Source organism: Camponotus vicinus, unplaced genomic scaffold, assembly GCF_025532165.1.
Source record: "Camponotus vicinus isolate PSW18456_S1 unplaced genomic scaffold, iyCamVici1.0 SCAF_13, whole genome shotgun sequence".
NCBI lineage: Eukaryota > Metazoa > Arthropoda > Insecta > Hymenoptera > Formicidae > Camponotus > Camponotus vicinus.
This window is the reverse complement of record NW_028141949.1, coordinates 6,666,642-6,686,043: the sequence shown is the minus strand read 5'-3', so window position 1 is coordinate 6,686,043 and position 19,402 is coordinate 6,666,642. Positions and strand designations below refer to the sequence as shown.

Genomic DNA, 19,402 nt, shown 5'->3' with positions numbered 1-19,402 from the left:
AGTCCCATTTAAAATATAACTACCTAACTCTTCTATTAAATTTATCATTTTCCTACCTGTCGGTCCTAATATCTTATCCTTACTACATCTACCTTCTTCCCCTTTCTCTACCTCCTGCCCTCCATATTCTCTAATTCTTATATTGAAATTCCCCCCAATTATTATATTCTTATCCTTCTCTTCTTCTGTTACTGTTTTCCTTATTATCTTTTCTATTCTCTCCCAATCCCCTACGTTATATATCGATACCACAATAAATTCCTTTTCCTTTTTATCACTCAAAATCCTAGATATTACAATTCCTTCCTCTATTTCTTTCCCTATTAGACTACCCTTCTCTCCCCATCCTAATCTTTTACCTATAATCATACCTCCTTTTGCTCTTCCTTTCTTTTTTCTTTTCTCGCAAAGCTACATTTCCATTCATGCGTACCAGGTAATCTATTCTTAATCCTATTCCAATCTTTTTCCTCTACCCAAGTTTCACATAGACTTATAAAATCAAACCCCTCTATAAATTTCCAACATTCTTTATCCTTATTTATCCCTGCTATGTTCCAGAATAATACTTTCCTTCTACTTTCCTTTTCCTCATCCCTACTGCACACCCCCTTATCCCCTTCTTGACTTAAACAAAACCCTTCCTATCCTCAACTTTTTCCTCATTCCTCTTCTCTTCTTCCTCCTTTTTCCTATTTACCTCCATTTCTCTTTCTAAATCTTCCCATTTCCTCCACACACCTCCTATTCTCACTCTCGCAAATCCTATTTTTACTTCCTTGCCTTTCTCTCTCTCTTCTTTTGCCCACTTATTTATTTTCTCCTGTGTCTTTCTTTCTTGCCACGTTAAATCATTTTCAATAAATATCCTACCTCCTTTCAATTTACTTTTGCTCTCCATTACCTTTCTTTTCATTTGCCAATCTTTTAATTTTGCAACCAATACCTTACCACTTTTCCTGCAACTTACTATTTCCACCTCAATTTCCATCTTTTCTTTTATAAATTCACTTACCCATTTTTTCAGATCTTTCTCCTCTATGTCTACTCCTTTTATAACTATATTGTCTTTCCTTTCTTCTTTCTCTTTATCAAATACCATTCTTCTAACTTTATCTATTTCCCTATCACTTAAACCTACGCTATCTAATGTATAACCACTTTTCCCTGACATATTTCCATAACTCCTTTAACTTCTGTAACTTCTGTAACTCTTGCCCTCGCTTACATTACTTCTAACCTCACTATCCTCTATGCTCTCCTCCCTCTCTCTCCATCTATCCTCCATCTCATTCCTTCTCCTTTCCTCTTCTTTTTACGACATTCTATATATTCTTCTATTTTAATTATCCTTTCCTCTAACGTCCTAAACTTCTTCTCCCATGCCTTTTTTAGAATCTCTATTTCCTTCCTAGTCTCTGCTCTAAATTCTAACAACTCTTACCTAAATTTTTCATCTTGACCCTCCTGACTAAATTTAACTCTTTTTTCCTTATCTACCTCATCTAATTTCAATTTCGTTTGTCTACTCTCCTTTCCTTTCATTATTCCTTTATATCCCTCTTTTTTCTCTTTCTCTCTCTTGTCCGCCATAACCTAACTATCTCCTGACTTACCTTACACCTTTCCCTGCCTTTCCTACTTATTCCCCTATCCTGCCTCCAATGCTATCAGTTCACAACTCCTCTTACCTTCTTATTCTTCACTAACTAAGTCTGTATCGCAATTCTTTATCGCTAAATTTTAATATCTATCTCGCTTATTCGTCTCACACAACCACACGCTCACACGCCCTCTAACCAAGTCCCTCGATCCCTACTAATTATTCTAATTACATGCGCACGGAACTAAAATGAGCCTTTTTTCTCGCTCTAATATCTATTTGATCATATGAAAAATATCTATTTGATCATATGAAAAAGTATCATAAAATAGCGAATGACGAATGGAATGGAATAGAAGAGAAGTAATAAGCAATGAGAAATCAGTGAGCAGTTAATTAAAGACATTTTACTATAAAAGGAACGCACAATATATTGCAAAAAAAGCATAAATTAATCGACGTTGCAAGCGCCAGATAGAATTTTTGACGGAATGCATTCTTCTATTTCTTCTAATAAAAGATTGAGTAAAAATCTTTGGTCGTGAGTATAGGCTTAGTTGATGCCTGATCTCACTTTATTAACCACGCTTTTAAAGGCAAGGAAAGGGATGCTTGTGCAAACCACGTCTTAATGTTGCCGATATGAAAATATATATTTTGCAGAATCGTCTTTCTCTGAGACCTGACACAAAATTATTTTTATTATTAGCACTGATAGAAAACTCGCAAAACAACGATTGACAACCACTTTCGTATCCAATCACATGACAATGACAAGTCGCGCGCAACTTCTCGTAAACTTCTCGAGATGCGCGCTCCATCTCGGAGAAGCATCGGAAAAATATAGGCTAACCTATATCTTTTAAATGAACGCATGCTTGCATTTTATCAGATTTTATTAAAAAATGATTAAAGAAACAAACGAATATTTGGAAATTTTGGCAGGCCATGTTTTCGATAACGATAAGCTGGTGATTATCGCTGACGCGTTTATGTGTACAATGTTTATATTGTATATATAAATATAATTAACTCGTAATTAATATTTTTAGGTCACTTACAAATGGCTAAGTAATGAACTGCAAGTTCATGTTAATATAGCAAAACAAATCTTATGGGAATTCTACCAAAAATATAAAAACAACAATGTTGAATGTACATATTTATTAATTGGTCTCTTGAAGGATAATGGAATGCGTGTAGAAATAGTAAAGGAATCTGCTGTATTTAAAGCTAAGAAAAAATTTAGTAAAATAATTTCGGAGCATCTTTATAGTGTCCACAAACCTCTTGCGGATTTAGAATTACTCGCTACTTCTGGCTCTGGAAATGTAAATTACAGCGCAATAAAATGTGATGCTTGTAAAGAGAGAAGTGATGAAGAAATGCAGCTGTTACGTTGGGGTACTGCTGCAATGAAGATTACAACAGAAAATAAAGCAAATTCAAAAATTGTATTAGATTCTACAGCTTCTACAAATCCATCAAAAATAAAAAAGAATTCAGTAACAGCAAAGAAAAATGGATTTAATAATTTGTTTGGTATGACTGAAAAGCCAAAGAGTTCTGAAAAATTAAAATCCTTTCAGGAACAGGATAAATGTTCAACAAAAAAAGATAAAAACTTTTTGGAAGAAAATGATTTGACAAAGAAGGATAAAGATTCAATGGAGAAAGATGAAACTTTAAGAAAGGAAGTTAAAGAGTCAGCAGAAAAGGAAAAAGATTCTATGGAAAATAATAAAGATTCTGTACAGAAAGAGAAAGATTCTTCTAAAAATAAAAGTTCTTTGGAGAAGAATAAAAATTCAATAGAGAAGAATAAAGGCTCTGTCAATTCTACTGCTAAAAAAGTGTCTCCAAAGAGCAATTCTATAAAGAAAGGAAGTTTGGATAATTTTTTCGGAAAGCTTACATCTCCTTCAAAGTTTACAGAAACTATATTAATAGAAAAGAAAAATGATAATGTTAAGAAGGAAGAAGTTATGGAAAAAGGAAAAACTAAAGAGAAGAAAAATTTACGTGGAAGGAAGCGTAATAGAAGCAAAGAAACAGATGAAACTATTAAGAAACGGAAGAGAATTGTTGTCCAGAGTGATTCCAGTGATTCAGAAATACAAAGTGACGTAGAGATGGAAGAATTAGTTCCTGAAATCCCAGAGCCTGAAGCTGTTGCAAGATCTAAAAGTCCCTCTCCACCAAAAGTAAAATGTGAAAATGGCAAAAGAAAAGTGCTAAAATTAGTCAATAAGACTTATAAGGAAGGCGAATATATTGTGACAAAGAAAGAACATGTTTATGTAAGCTGTTCTGAAGATGAAGAAGAGAAAAAGGAGGAAGAGAGGAGGAGGGAGGCAAAGAAAGTGGAAGCAAAAGTGGAGAAAGTGAAAAAAAAGCAATCTACACTGACTGATTTTTTTAAGAAGTCTTAGATTCATGTCTTATTTTAAAGTCCAATTAATTCATAAATGTTCATTTATCTTATCAATATCATATTATAAATTATTTATTTTGATATAGATAATAAAATATAATTAAACATTATACAATAAACATTATATACAACATTAGTAATTATAAGTGATATACAATATTAGATATTTGTGTAATGCAATATTTAAAAATTTTTTGTATTCATATTTGATTATCATCAAGCTTTTGCTAAATGTTTGTAAATTAGTTGACTTATTAATCACTAGAGAAATTTTGTTTAAAATTAATGACAAAGTTTTCAAATATTATTCAATAATAAAAAATTTTTTACATAAAAAATGCTGCATTTTTAATATAGAAAATACCTCTAAAATGAATATAAATTCAAAAAACAATATAAATATATATAAAAAATATGTAAAAATTATTATTGTATATATATCATAATTTGAGATTTGCTATAGGATATTCCATAAAATATCATATAATATAAATTAATATTATTATAATATAAATATTATAGAATATAAATTATAAGTTGTATAAATTGGCCTATTAAATTTGTCATACCTATTTCTCACAACAAGATGAGTAATACATTATCAGGTAAACGTACTTATCAGATATATTATCAGATGTATAGAATTGGTTGTAGTAGTTATACCTTCTGCTGTGACTGAATAAGCAACTATTGATACGTAGTCTGAATGTGAAATCAAATCTCAAATTATGATGTTTAATTATTGTAATATTATTATACTATTGCTTTTAATTGTGTGCAATAAATGTTTATGTGACATATGCAAAATCTGTAAATGTTCTGTTTCAAGTAAGTTTAAAAGAAAAGATAAATCTATAGGAAAACAAAATAATTATTAAAAGAAAACAATATAATAAATAAGATATGAAGAATGAACAAATATATATTATTTTTGCTGTTATATTATATTATTATCGATTATAAATATTGATATTATATCTTTCAAAAGAGGAGATAATAGTTCATAAGAATTATAATAAAAATAATAAGTAAACAATATATATAATAAATATAAAATTAACAATTATTATGTATACATTTTTATGTTATTATTCTCTGTTCTTATAGATATAGAAGCAATTATTGATTGTCATAACAGACACCTGGGAATTAATGAAGACCTTAATTTCAATAATCTTTTCACTCTTGATCAGCCTCAACCATTAAAGAAACTTATTCTTTCAAAAAACAACATAGTATTTTTTCCGACAAACGAACTAAAGAATTTTAAATATTTAAAGAAATTAGATCTGTCTCAAAATAAATTGAATAATATACAATCAGATATTTTCAAGAACTTAAACGACCTCGAAGATTTAAATTATTCCCATAATCTATTATGGCACTTCGATATTTCCATTATAAATATGGATTCTTCTCTCTCTAAATTTAATTTGAGTCATAATCAGATCAATAGTCTGGAGAAAAGTTCAGAAGACACAACAACGAAGTTGAAAGTTTTTGATGTGTCTCACAACAATCTTACTAATCTTACTAATCTGGTAGTAAGTAATAGCGTAGTATAATTTTATTTATATAATTTTAACAGTAAAAATTATTTAAATTTTTCTATATTGTTATAACAATAAATTATATAAGCAGAAATAATCATATATATAATATATAATTATTATTTATAATATATTAATATTATATTCTAATAATCTTATTTGTACTCTATTTTATTATAGAATTTTTTCAACGGTTTACCAGAGCTGGAATATTTGGATCTCTCCTTCAATCAACTGAATACTCTCCCACCCAAGTCATTACTCTACCTGCAGCATTTAAAAATACTTTACATCAATAACAATCATCTTCTTGATTTAAATCTCCAAAATCTTCCATCGTCACTGCTGGAACTTTACGCAGGAAACAATTTTATCAATCACTTATTACTACAAAAATTATCAATTCACATCTTAAACATTCAAAACAACTGCATTTCTAATATATACAAAAATCTAACATTACTGGAAGAATTAAAAAATCTAAATATTAATGGAAATTCCTTGTCAGAATTTCCAGATGTTTTTCTAAAAGATTTAGATACGCTGGATTTATCCTTTAACAATTTAACAATAATTCCTGAAACAATTTCTGTTAAGAATTTTCCAAATTTAAGAATTTTAAAAGTTAATGGGAATCGTTTAAAAGATGTAAAAATTAGGTCTGAATTGAGATTGGAAAGATTTGAAATAAATTTTGTAAAGACGATTGAAGAAATTGGTAAAGAAACGTTTCTAATGCTGAGGGAGAGGGAAAACGATTGTATTAATATAACTATTTCGAATAATATAAAGTTGAATATAATCGAGAAAAACGTTTTTCAGCATATGAACATTTGTTCTGTAAGTACATTTTATAATTTATTTTTTAGATAAAAATTATATTTTTACATTTTTTTCTTGATTTTTTAGCTAGATTTGAGCAATAATTGTTTTGCTCACTTGCCGTCAGAGTTATTTGATGTAAATGTTTCAAATGCGAAGTATCTCATTAATTTGCAAGGTAATCCATTTATTTGCGACTGCTCATTGCAATGGATGTTAAATATATTAGTCCCAAAACTTTACTTGATGAGACGTAGTCTACTAGAAGATTTAAGGTAATTACAATATATTATAAGTTAATGTAATTATATGGATCATTAGAACTTATTTCACAAATTATGAATATAAATATCAACTTATTTTGTGTATTTATATATTATTAAATTAAATTAATAAATAAAATAATTCTATTTTTGAATTTATTAATTATAGATGTGCTGGTCCACCTCCATTAACTGATAAAAGAATGGTCCATTGGTATAAGTGGAAGGGAAATGTTTTTTGCGATGACTTTTCACATTTCGCAGAAAGAATGACTTTTGCAAGTATCTCTAATAAACAAGTTGTGACATTTGAAATCAGTCCTGGAATGATCGTTGCTTTGGCGATGGCATTTTTTGTGCTTGCAATTCTAACGATAATCGGCATTTTATTGACTCAAAGAATGATTGTGAAAAAAAGACGATTTAATCGTAGATTTTAGTAAATATATAAGATATCAATTCAATTGTGTAGATTTGTAGATAGAATAAATTTATTATAAGTACATTCTATCTGCAAATTATAAGAGCAACTTATTATAGTTACTTATTATTATTACTTATTATTATACTATAACTCAGTAACTAATTAAAATATCGAAAGAATTGCTGCTAATAAACTTAAAAAAAAAAGAAAAGATGCACATTATTTTTGTGATGTATATTATATACAGACATACCTTTTTCAAATAAAAGTCTCACGAGATCTCTTCTCTCTTTCTCTCTCTCTCTCTTGGGTTTTTATTAAAAATAATATTTAAAATGTGTTAGTTGTATCTCTTTGATTTTCTTTATTTGATCTTTATTTTCTTATAAAAACATGAAGACTGTCACTGTGGGAAAACATATAAAAGATATTATTATTTCCATGATTTAGCACAGCTTACATTCTTGTGTAAATTAGCTGTTATAATCTCTAATCTCTTTTTATCTTTTTATTATAGCACTTATTGTAACAGGAACCATACTGCAATAATGTATAATAATAATTACCATATATAAACCATATATAAACATATATAAACATATCAAGAATTTTGCGCTTGCGATTATGTGCTTTGGTAAAATTACAAAATTCTATTTATTTTAAAAATAAGTTTATGTTTAACGATAGGTAGCTTTATATTTAATTTATATTTAACATTTTAAATCACTAATAATGGCTTTAATTTATATTTTTAAAGCTAATCACTAATAATGGCTTTAATTTATATTTTTAAAGCTATTTACATTTTGTTTTGTTTTTGACACACATTTCCAATGTCAAATGATGTCTTAAAAATTTATAATTACATAAATTTTCTTTTTCATTCACTAATTAATATTTCTTGTCATTAATTCTTGTCATTAATATAATTAATATAATCCATCATAATTATATCAATTATTTAAATTGATTTGTACTTACAAAGAGTTAAATTAATTAGTTTTATTTAGTTTAATTATGACTTTAATTGGACGCAAGAGTAATTATTAATTTTTTCTTTGAGTTATAAGATCCGATTTCTTTGTTATAACGCGCGAGAAAAAGACTCTTATAAAATATCGATTCGATAAAGTCGATTCTCAGACGTTCAGAACATGTGAAAACGATTCTTATGTTTAAGATTGTAATAATAGGCGTACTTAATTAATGTCGTCATTAGATATCATCGATTTGCCAATGACTAGACGTTACTCTTGGAGGAGGATTTTCTCTAAGTTCGGTTAGAAAAGTGCAAATGTTTTGATAGTAATTTGGCTGGCACCAAGTTTCGTTATGCGTGCCACCTACGATTGGAAGTATGCGTTTGCATGTGCTTCGACAATTTTTGTAGAGATCCTGCATCATGCGAGGTGGTACCAACGTGTCCGCCAGACCGGAAATGAACAGAGTGGGCACTGTGACTGCGCGAATTTTCAGAATAGATAAATACTGTAATAAGAAGTATAAAAATATAAGAACATGAGAATAAATATATATACATATAAATATACATATAAATATAAATATATATATATATATATATATTGTACAAAAAATACCATAGAAGATATTCATTATTTTAAAGATTATATATGAAAAAAATATAATAAGTTATTATATTTAATTATGATAATAATAATAAAATTAAAGAATAATAGTATAATAATATTACTTCATCGACAAACTTATATTACTTTTTAATAAACAAAGTGCTATATCTTTCTTAAAAAGAATTCGTTTGCAGAGAATCGAAGTAATTGTGTACAAAATATTTAAAAAATTGGAAATTTTTTTATCTTTTCACCTTGTTCTTGTATACAAAAAGTGGCAGATATTGTAGAAATTTGGATCCAACAAATAAGGCGGCCATATCTGGAATACTAGTGAAGGTGTTTTCGAGTATAAGGCACCAAATCCTCTGCGAATTTTCTTCTTTTGTGGCTAAATCGATTGCTACTGCTCCACCTATCAAAATTATCAGATTAAAAAATAATAACGTGAATAATGTTTAAAATAATAAAACAAAATCTGTTTCCTTACCTAGTGATCTACCAAATACTATAATTTCATTAGTATTAATATCTGTTCTACTGAACAGATAGTCTATCCCTGCTCGGGCATCCATATAGAGACCTTCCTCCGACGGGGAACCTTGCGACAGGCCATATCCCCGATATTCTAACATTAGAATATTACACTGGATATTATGATATAGTCCCATTATGTTTTGCAATCTAGAAAAAAATCAATATAACTAATTGTAAATATAATTATAAATAAATATAATTCATTATAACTTTCCTTATAAATATACATAATTAAATTGTTTTTTATATGATACATTATATAGATATAATCAATGAAAAACATTTTGACAATATTATAATTAATAAAATTTTTAAAAATACTTTATGTCATTATTGTTGTAATAATTTATTTAACTTCAATTCTTAACATGTGAGTATGTATAATATAAATAGAATAATAAAATAATATAATAAAATAATAAATTAAAATAAAATAATAAATATTGAATACCGGTGGCCCATATTGCCAGCATTGCCATGCAGAAACAATAGCGTAGGTGCCTTCCTCATTCTATCCTCTGGTTGAGAAACAAAGAACATGTGTAACATTGTACCATCTCCAGCTCTAGTATACACACTTTGATATGGTAAATTAAATATTGAAGGAGCTGGCACATAAACTCTGGAATGAGATGGCAGTTCTGGATGATAAAGAAGTTGATCTTCCCTGTGATAGAGTATTCCTGTAATAATAAAAAAATATTAGAAATATAGAAATAGTCATAATATAATATTATTCAGCTATTAAAAATATTTCTATAACTAATAATAAAATAATGATATATATAATAAAGGGTTTTATCAGAAAATAATACTTTTTGTAGTAAAAAAAGGTACAAACCAGTTGTAGCAAAACACAGCAAGAAGAAAGCTAAAATTCCACCATATAACCAATATAAAAGGAAGCAGATAAGGATATAGACTCCGCTGAAAGCCCAACACTTCATGGCAATGCTACCCAGAAGTCTCATTGGTCTACTGCGAGCCAAACGTATTCTGAAGGACATTATTCCTGCGTTTCATCTAATTTGACAAAGCTCTACGTTATCTGAACAGTCCAATTGTTTGCAATAAGCAGATTTGTCTTGGCTTAAAAACAGCCATGATCCATTAAATCAATCACTGCACACTTTTCTCCTGCTGGAAATTGACAAATGTTCTATTAACAATACATTATTACGATTGTGATTTTTATTATTTATTTATTTTATACATTTCATAATTGGTGATAAATTTTATAATGTATCTCTATATATCAATTAATATTTTGTTCTCAAATGTCGAAGGCGCATGTCGTAAGAATCATCAAGAAATTATAAAATCTTTTAAAAAATTATAAATTTTCTCATCTACTTACATATGACTAAGTATAAATAAAATCAATATTAAATTAATAAAATAATTATATAGTTATTACGATTTTCTTCGATCAATTTTCGCTTCGATAAAAATAAAAGCAATTACGTGAATTGTATAAATTAGAGAAAGTCAAGTATTGTAACCTAATCTAATCTATAAGATAATGATAGACATAAAATTGGACGACTCAGTTTATGGAATTTTTACGACAAGAGCTAAAACGTGAGGATTCATAAAACGACGATTGCTCGAATTATTATCATTATACCTTGAGCATATCGAGCGTTATTTAATCTTACACGCTAAATTGTGCACATAAATTTAGGTTAGTTTGTACATACATACGTACATACAATTATTGCACTTTTTATACTCGTTAGATACGTTAGATACTCGTCGAACGGGCGCGCCATTTAACGAGATTTCCCCGAACTAGGATCGTTCAGAAATCTTACTCGTGGGGTAGGAGCTCGATCGAGCTGACCAATCGGGACAGAGAGATTCTCGCCCCTTTTACCCCGATTGATCAATCAAACGCTACTTTACCCCACGGGTAGAATTTCCGAACGTATCCCTCATCTTCGCGGAGAGCTCGAATTCCTTTGATCCGATTGCGTCTCTTTGCCTCCGAGGAGGATGTGAAGAAAGTGCGTAAAGTGCAGAAGACACAAGTGCCGATCGTAGGACGGAACGTAGGTTGTGCGAACGGCCGGCGCACTCGCGTTTCGATAGCGGTCACCAGCGGTCACGTTGGCGATCGAAGGTGCATGTACGGGATAATCTCGCTCCGTTCAACCGCAGAGGAACGTACGCAATGACGGAGATAGTGGTGGCCAACGACGAGGAGCAGTTACTCTCGCGGATCTCTAATCTTGTCGCTCGCGCCGCCGATGACGCAACCTCACGTGATGATCGGATCTTTCGATTCGGAGTATCAGGTGATTCCCTATAATCCTGTTCTCTATCTTCTTTCTGCTTATCATTGCGTATCCATTTAGCTCTACAGTACCTCTTGTGTATATAATTCCGGCGTTCTATAGAATTCTAATTATATGTATGTATGTGTATGTGTGTGTGTGTGTGTGTGTGTGTGTGTGTGTGTGTATGTACGTACGTATATATATGTAAAATTCTGTAATATTCTGTATTTATAATTATTTATATTTATATATATATATATATATATATATATATATATATATATATATATATAAAATTGTATTTATAATTATATATATATATATATATATATATATATATATATATATATATATATATATATATATATCTTTAATTTATGTGTGTCTTTTACAGAATCGTTCAGATTTCCATTTAGCGTCTAATGTGACAAAAATAAATCTCAGTTTTTTTAATTTCACCAAAGATCAAATTTTCGTATTGTCATGCTTCACGAAAACGAACCTTTTCGATGTAAAATTATATATTATTTCATTGATTTGTGAATAAAGGAAACAATAAGTAATAAATGGAACGAAATACGTTTTTGTAATATATATTAATTTTTGCATATTTCCAGCATGAGAGAAATTGTATTAGCGAATTTATATCGTGATTTTAATCTTGCTCTCTCTCCTCTTTTTTTTTCAATTTAAGTGTTACACTTTCTACACTCAATATGAAATTAGCATCTAATTGAGACATTAGCTTTGTCATTCTTTTAGCTAAAAAAGTTCCATTTTTATTTCGAAATATAATAAAAATTGTACATATATGTTTCTTATATTAGTATATTTTTATATTTGGAAAAAATTCTATTTAAAATTCTATATACACTGAGTTTTTTACTCTATAATAACATGAATCATGATCAATTAATGAGAAGAAATAATTTATTATATTAATGAAAAGAATAATGAATTAATGAAAAAGAGAAAATATATGTAGAAAAAACTGGATATATAAATTTAAATGTGTGTGTGTGTATGTGATTTGTTTAAAATATATAGTATAGAGAAAAGTATAGAAAAATATATGGAATGTAAATATAAATATATGAAATGTAAATATATATATAAACTTTATAACATATAATTGTGTTTTATAAAAAATTTTATATCTCACATATACATCCCTAACAACACATGTCCAAAAGATGTCCAGAGGTCATCGAGAGGACATCCAGAGGACATAAAATAAAAATGTATGTCCAAAAGACATCTATAGAATATCTAGAGGACAGCCGAAGGACATAAAATATCCTTCGGCTGTCCTCTAGATATTCTATAGATGTCTTTTGGACATGTGTGTTGTTAGGGATATATACCAAACATGATAAATTAATAGATTAAACTTTTTATATAGGAATTATTTAAGAATTATACTTGTGTGTATTTTGGACTTTATGGTGTGTGTTTACTAAGAAATATAAATATTAAATATTTCTGCGAATCTTTTTCTACAAATTCACATACAGAAGACTTTAATGAAAATATAGCTAAGAAAAGCATACATTCACTGATTACTGCTAATTATATGATATTTATTATTGATCACGTTTATGTTCAACTTTCCATGTGGTTAGGATTAATTAATTGGTTAGACAATAGTATTACGTCGAAATATGATAAATAAGATGACAATATTCATATTTTTAAAATAGTAAATATATGCTGTAAATATATGCAAATATGCTAAATATAATGAAGGAATTTTTTCGAAATTTGTAGGTTAAGTAGCTTATACTGATACCTCAAAAATAGTATGCATAAGCATAGATATATATAAGAAATGTTTTAGACCCAGTTCCACAACTTACTTTAACCGAAGTTTAACTCGTTAAAGGAGAATTTACATTGCGTTCAATGTCCGATGTATGACGTCCGATTGGATACAATGGGTTTGGGACGCAACGTAAATCCTCCTTTAACGAGCTAAACTTTGGTTAAAATAAGTTGTGGAACTGGGCCTTAATGTTTAAGATTGGCCAAAATTGCTGTTTTAATTATATACTTAATCCTATAGAAATTATATTAAAAAGTTTATACCAATTGTCTGAAAAATATCTGTCAATGTATAATATATAAGAGATAAAAGAATAGTTTAAATAAATATATAAGTAATTAGATTTTTATATATAAAATATTTTTAATTTTCAATTTTATTAAAAAGTTTGAGGGGAGATAAGTGTGCCAAAAGGTGGTCATATACAAGGTGTTCGGAAATTCAACCGACAAATTTTCAGAGATTGTCGGGGGCATCATAAGAATCATTTTTTGCAAATGAACCTGGGGTCGGAAACGTGTCATTACATCGCTACGGCATACGGAGTGTTCGAAAGAGTCGGGACCTCGAAATATCACAAAAAATAGAAGTTTTAGAAAAAATTGTTTCAAACAAAAGTTGTAGGGTGTAAAAAGGTCTATTTACTGGCGCCATGTGTTTGACCTTGGATGACGTCGCCAAGGTCACAAGGTCACCTTGAATTTTTGAAATGGAACCCTCCACTTTTTATTGCATATTCAAGGTGGCCTTGTCGTGACCTTGGCGACGCCATCCAAGATCAAACACATGGCGCCAGTAAATAGACCTTTTCACACCCTACAACTTTTGTTTGAAACAATTTTTTGTAAAACTTCTATTTTTTGTGATATTTCGAGGTCCCGACTCTTTCGAACACTCCGTATGCCGTAGCGATGTAATGACACGTTTCCGACCCCAGGTTCATTTGCAAAAAATGATTCTTATGGTGCCCCCGACAATCTCTGAAAATTTGTCGGTTGAATTTCCGAACACCCTGTATAAATGAAAAAAAAATTAATAAATTATTTTCAATTAATGACTAATTTGCTATTTTTATAGGTGGTTCAATAGTGGAATTATTGGCCAAATCTTTGCCTAATATCGCAACCGACTGGAGCAAGTGGCGCTTCTTTTTCTGCGATGAACGAGTTGTGCCTCTAGAGAGTTCTGATTCTAATTTTGGCCTCTACAAAAGTTGTCTTATTGGAAAAGTGCCTGTCACTGAGGAGCAATTCATAAAAATTGATTCAGAATTAAATGGTATGTGATCAGTGATTTATTCTATTAAGGAGTTTGAAAAATAAGGACCAAAAACCAATCTGTGTCAAGTGTCTATGATTAGATTAGACTGCATATATAGAAACTTCTTACTTTGATAAAGAAATCAGAAATTATGCTATCAAATTTATTGTTCTTCATTATATCATTGTATTGTGATTATGTATTTAAAATGTGCTGGTCAAATATTAATCCTGCCAAGAATGTGATTCGGACAGTTAAAATTTTTAACGCCATTAAAATCAATATTTATAATGTTTATGGACTGAATGAGGAAATTTAGAAGACAGATATACTGTCTTTTGAAGAATTGATTACATACACTTGCAGCAATGTTTGATTCTTATTTTTTGAGCAGTCTGTGTAATAATTGATTCGTATTTTTATTACATATAATTAAATGTCTCATATAATTATTATTATTTTATTTAATGTCTTTTTTACACACTTGCAATTATTTTAATCTTCCATTATATTCTTATTTTATATTTTTTATTCACATTATTGCATGGTACCTTTTGTTTTTTGTCATTTTATTTATTATCACATATATATATTTATAATTCTTTTCTAAATTATTATTGTTTATATTATTTATTTGTCATTTATTTATTTATATGTATTTGTAGCCGAGAACGCGGCGAAGGATTACATTAAAAAAATGGCCTTCTTCTTCCCGCCGGACAGATTACCGAGATTCGATTGTTTGTTGCTGGGCCTGGGTCAGGACGGGCACACATGCTCGCTCTTTCCGGGTCATCGAGCTCTCGACGATGAGAACATGTGGGTCACATGGGAGTTAAACGCGCCAAAACCACCACCTAGTAGGATCAGCCTTACCATACCGGTCATCAATAATGCTCGCATGTGTGTATTTATCGCTACTGGCGCCAGCAAGACCGAGATCGTCAAGGTAATTATCAAATTTTTTCATTAATTATTCGATTAACTTAAATTTACTTTAACAATTTTGCACATTTTGAAAACACGAGAATAAGAATTTAATATTTAATATTTTTAATAATAATTCATTAATTGAAATTAATAATAATAATAATTAATAGAAATATGTAATAAAATATATTTGTAAAGAAAATAACAATTTTTATTTTAGAATTAGAAGATATATATGTATCTTATACTTCGTGGCCAACTTTTGAATGTACATTTGAGTCCACTTTAGAGTGAGAAAGAGAGTAAAAGACACAAGATACCATGCATGTCCAGTATGTTGTCACATGGTCATGTGACAAATATGAATTGTAGGAGAGCAGTACAAGAGAGGAAGTGGTAATTATTAGGGAACTTGAAAGTAATTAATATGCAAATTTTCTCTTTAATATCGAATCTCACTTCTGGATATCTTATTTCCAACCAGCTTCTTCTTTTAAATTTCTGTCTTGGATTTAAATATAATACTATACTATACTATACTTCTTATCACCTTTTTATTTCTTTTATGTTTATTTAGTTTAAATTTCTTTTATGTTTATTTAGTTTAAATTGATTATAAATTATTGATTATTTAAGAATTTTCTACTACTATTATTACTATTCTCTCCCTTTTAGCCATCTGATACTTCATAGATTAAACTTACCTCTTGATTTCATTTTTCTTGCGCTGTTCTCTCACTACTTCATATTTGCCAGTTGATTCTTAGAACATACATAGTGGCAGAGAGGGCATGTCCCATTTGATTAAAGTTACAGAATTGCACGTATATAAGTGGAGATTGAAAATCTCTCGAACATGTACAGAATTTTGATTGTATTAAATTACTTTTTTATTGTTGTTACAGAGGGTCTTAAAAGATAAAGAGGATTTGCCAGCCACGAGAGTGAATCCAATTGATGGTACTCTCTTTTGGCTGCTCGATCAGGAAGCAGGCAAGCTACTTAATTCAGACTGAAACGCGAAATTAGCCCAAAGTAAGACCGCTACACAAGATTTGCACCATTTTTATAACATTCCATATTATGTATTAAGATCGTCCTATAATTCCATTGTAAACCTTTTTTTAGCTTGATATTTTAATACATGCTTTTTTCACTATAATTTACTATTAAAGTCGATAAAATGTTTGAATAAGCATGTGTTTATACCAAAGGCATGTAAAAATAAGTAAAAATCACAAAAAATCAAATAGGCAACTTTTGACTGATATTGCTCAATAATATCATTTATATAAAAAATATGTAAACTTTATCGTAAATTAATCTGCACATTGTAAAAAAACAAAAAGAATTTAATAAAAGAATAAAATTTGCATTTTCATCAAAAAGAGCATTCCATGATAAAAATTTACAAAATTTTTGTTAAAATATATAATTTAGTAACAAAAAAATTTAATCGAAATTTATTACATATATATAACACACATAATTTAAGAAAATTTAATCAAAGATAGAAAATAAAGTGATTTCATTATATAAATGTTTTTGATATATAAATTTTACTTCATCAAACTATTGTGCTGTTTCTATTTTTTTAAAGAATAAGAGAGAGGAAAATACAAACAAATTAATCACAAAATTTACTCCAGATATCGCAATTTTCTAAGCAAAAAGGATAAATAAGAAGTATATTTAAATATGGTGCCTATTAAAAATTGAAAATTATAGATTATATGAATTAAATATATATGTATTGTAATATATTGCAAAGTACTTGCAAAGTAGCTGAGAAAGTACAGTGCCTTTCAATAAAGATAACGATAAATTCACAATTATATTGTCATAACATATTTTATGATAAATATTATTGCATTTATTTTAATATGAAGTAAATTAATACAAAAAAAGAATTTTGTAGTACAACTTGCATCATTTTAATGTTAATTACTACCAAAGCTATTTTTTTACTATTAAATTGTAAAAAGATTAGATTTTTTATTAAATATAAAATCTAATCTTTTTACAATTTAAGAATAAAAAATTAGCTATATTATGTGTATATATATATACCCATTTTAACTTAGGCAGCCAAATAACTCGAAAAATAAGCAAGATAGAGAAAAATGTTTTAGACAAAAGTTGTATGGTTTCGAGGGGGCCATAAGATGGTATCATTGGTTTGACCTTGAAGAGTCATTTGAAGGTCACGTGAAGGTCACTTCAATTTTTTTAAATGGAATACCCTATATATTTTTGTACATTCTTGTAGCTTATTTCGAGAGCTTTCCAAAACACTATAATTAAGTACCTTTCCGTTAAGTACTTTTTGAGTTATGATGCTTGAAATAATTTCTTAATTTTACATAAACCGTAAAATATCTTGTAAAATATTCATTTTTCGATTATCTTACCTTAATACTTTTATGTACAAAATAATGAGAGGAATCAATTGGTGTAAAGAAAACACATAGTTGTTTTTAAGAAAAAATATGGAATTGTTAATTGCAAATTACATATTTTTTCTTCGAAACAACTATGTGTTTTCTTTACACCAATTGATTCCTCTCATTATTTTGTACATAAAACTATTAAGGTAAGGTAATCGAAAAATGAATATTTTACAAGATATTTTACGGTTTATGTAAAATTAAGAAATTATTTCAAGCCTCATAACTCAAAAAGTACTTAACGAAAATGTACTTAATTATAGTGTTTTGGAAAGCTCTCGAGATGAGCTACAAGAATGTACAAAAATATATAGGATGTTCCATTTAAAAAAATTGAAGTGATCTTCACGTGACCTTCAAATGACTCTTCAAGGTCAAACCAATGATACCATCTTATGGCCCCCTCGAAACCATACAACTTTTGTCTAAAACATTTTTCTCTATCTTGCTTATTTTTCGAGTTATTTGGCTGCCTAAGTTAAAATGGGTCACCCTGTATATATATTTTTTTTTTTTACAAGAAAATTCATAACATGAAATATATTTCATACATATCTATTGCTCAACTGGAATGCAATTTCCTATAAAATTCTTTCCTATAAAGTTCTTTTAAAATACTATAAATTCGAATATTTTTCTTCCATTTTTCGCAAACTTTATTGTCAGATTCATGATTTGTAGAGATTTGTATTAGAATTTAGGTGAATTTGTATAGAATTTAGGTGATTTTGAAAGGTAAGTATTAAAAATCACTTGTGTCACACGCGATATTATTATTTCTTTTTTAATCTATTTAAATCCCAAAGAACTGTTCATATGCCTAATTTATATACAAAATAACTATTCCCAATTCATATACAAGATATTCTAGAATAAAAAAAGAAGTATGAATAAGCAAAGTAATATAATACATTTTTTTGCGAAAATTGATAAATTCCCTTTTTTAGAAAGAATTTAATTTTAATTAAATCAAAATATGTTTAATTTGAGAAATAACATTTTGTCAAAGATTTAAAAAATTATGATATAATTTACAATTATTTATTTAATTGAAGATGTTTAGGATTATTAAGTTCCTTATATAGTTAACAAAAGAATAGATTTCTTTGATGTCAAGATGCTTATAATACATTGAAGGATGAATAGCTTAAATATATGGATTAATTAATTCTTAAACAAATTTGTAATATGTATATATAGGATATTATTTAAAAATATATATATATATATATATATTTTATGTACTTTTATTAATCTCAAATATATATATGATATGGGAATTATAGATTAAATTCTCTCTATGCATAAATCAGAAGACGCAAATTTCGAGCCTTCTATACTTTGAACTCTCTTATAATAATTTAATATAATTAAATAATTATAAGCAAATTTATACTTGATAATTCAAATTTTTTAGGATGTAATTAAAAATATGTAAATTT

General features: G+C 28.3%; 4 protein-coding genes across 12 annotated transcripts; 3 read left to right on the top strand and 1 right to left on the bottom strand.

Moving 5' to 3' along the window:
- The first annotated feature begins 1,907 nt into the window (after positions 1-1,907).
- Positions 1,908-4,177, top strand: LOC145963631 (uncharacterized). The gene is made up of 2 exons (XM_083085732.1): positions 1,908-2,574; positions 2,656-4,177. The coding sequence occupies exons 1-2, from the start codon at positions 2,509-2,511 to the stop codon at positions 4,033-4,035; spliced, it is 1,446 nt and encodes a 481-aa protein (XP_082941858.1). The 5' UTR covers positions 1,908-2,508; the 3' UTR covers positions 4,036-4,177.
- A 250-nt stretch (positions 4,178-4,427) lies between these two features.
- LOC145963630 (uncharacterized) lies at positions 4,428-7,377 on the top strand. The gene is made up of 5 exons (XM_083085731.1): positions 4,428-4,865; positions 5,145-5,581; positions 5,768-6,427; positions 6,497-6,684; positions 6,842-7,377. Exons 1-5 carry the CDS (start codon positions 4,766-4,768, stop codon positions 7,110-7,112), a joined length of 1,656 nt encoding a protein of 551 aa, XP_082941857.1. The 5' UTR covers positions 4,428-4,765; the 3' UTR covers positions 7,113-7,377.
- Positions 7,378-7,434: 57 nt separating this feature from the next.
- Bem46 (abhydrolase domain containing 13-like protein Bem46) lies at positions 7,435-11,531 on the bottom strand. 9 transcript variants are annotated; one of them, XR_014436211.1, is made up of 7 exons: positions 10,850-11,529; positions 10,064-10,362; positions 9,674-9,905; positions 9,176-9,369; positions 8,940-9,100; positions 7,900-8,584; positions 7,435-7,502 (listed from the first exon to the last, which is right to left on the bottom strand). XR_014436211.1 is itself a non-coding variant. In XM_083085734.1 (7 exons), exons 2-6 carry the CDS (start codon positions 10,227-10,229, stop codon positions 8,312-8,314), a joined length of 1,026 nt encoding a protein of 341 aa, XP_082941860.1. In that variant the 5' UTR covers positions 10,230-10,362; positions 10,850-11,531; the 3' UTR covers positions 7,435-7,636; positions 8,296-8,311. The 9 variants fall into 9 exon arrangements, 2 of the variants coding, with proteins under 2 accessions (XP_082941860.1, XP_082941859.1); XR_014436213.1 differs by having other exon boundaries at positions 7,435-7,636; positions 8,078-8,584; XR_014436212.1 differs by having other exon boundaries at positions 8,078-8,584.
- Pgls (6-phosphogluconolactonase) lies at positions 11,151-17,345 on the top strand. The gene is made up of 4 exons (XM_083085735.1): positions 11,151-11,519; positions 14,401-14,601; positions 15,249-15,532; positions 16,419-17,345. The coding sequence occupies exons 1-4, from the start codon at positions 11,396-11,398 to the stop codon at positions 16,527-16,529; spliced, it is 720 nt and encodes a 239-aa protein (XP_082941861.1). The 5' UTR covers positions 11,151-11,395; the 3' UTR covers positions 16,530-17,345.
- Positions 17,346-19,402: the final 2,057 nt, after the last annotated feature.

Coding starts and splice junctions, on each gene's coding strand:
- LOC145963631 (XM_083085732.1), top strand. CDS start 2,509: ATGATTAAAGAAACAAACGAATATTTGGAAATTTTGGCAGGCCATGTT. Junction 2,575..2,655: donor TTTTCGATAACGATAAGCTG/GTGATTATCGCT, acceptor TAATATTTTTAG/GTCACTTACAAATGGCTAAG.
- LOC145963630 (XM_083085731.1), top strand. CDS start 4,766: ATGATGTTTAATTATTGTAATATTATTATACTATTGCTTTTAATTGTG. Junction 5,582..5,767: donor CTAATCTTACTAATCTGGTA/GTAAGTAATAGC, acceptor ATTTTATTATAG/AATTTTTTCAACGGTTTACC. Junction 6,428..6,496: donor AGCATATGAACATTTGTTCT/GTAAGTACATTT, acceptor TTGATTTTTTAG/CTAGATTTGAGCAATAATTG.
- Bem46 (XM_083085734.1), bottom strand. CDS start 10,229: ATGTCCTTCAGAATACGTTTGGCTCGCAGTAGACCAATGAGACTTCTG. Junction 9,906..10,063: donor GCTGTGTTTTGCTACAACTG/GTTTGTACCTTT, acceptor TTATTATTACAG/GAATACTCTATCACAGGGAA. Junction 9,101..9,175: donor AGTATTTGGTAGATCACTAG/GTAAGGAAACAG, acceptor TAATTTTGATAG/GTGGAGCAGTAGCAATCGAT.
- Pgls (XM_083085735.1), top strand. CDS start 11,396: ATGACGGAGATAGTGGTGGCCAACGACGAGGAGCAGTTACTCTCGCGG. Junction 14,602..15,248: donor AATTGATTCAGAATTAAATG/GTATGTGATCAG, acceptor ATGTATTTGTAG/CCGAGAACGCGGCGAAGGAT. Junction 15,533..16,418: donor GCAAGACCGAGATCGTCAAG/GTAATTATCAAA, acceptor TTGTTGTTACAG/AGGGTCTTAAAAGATAAAGA.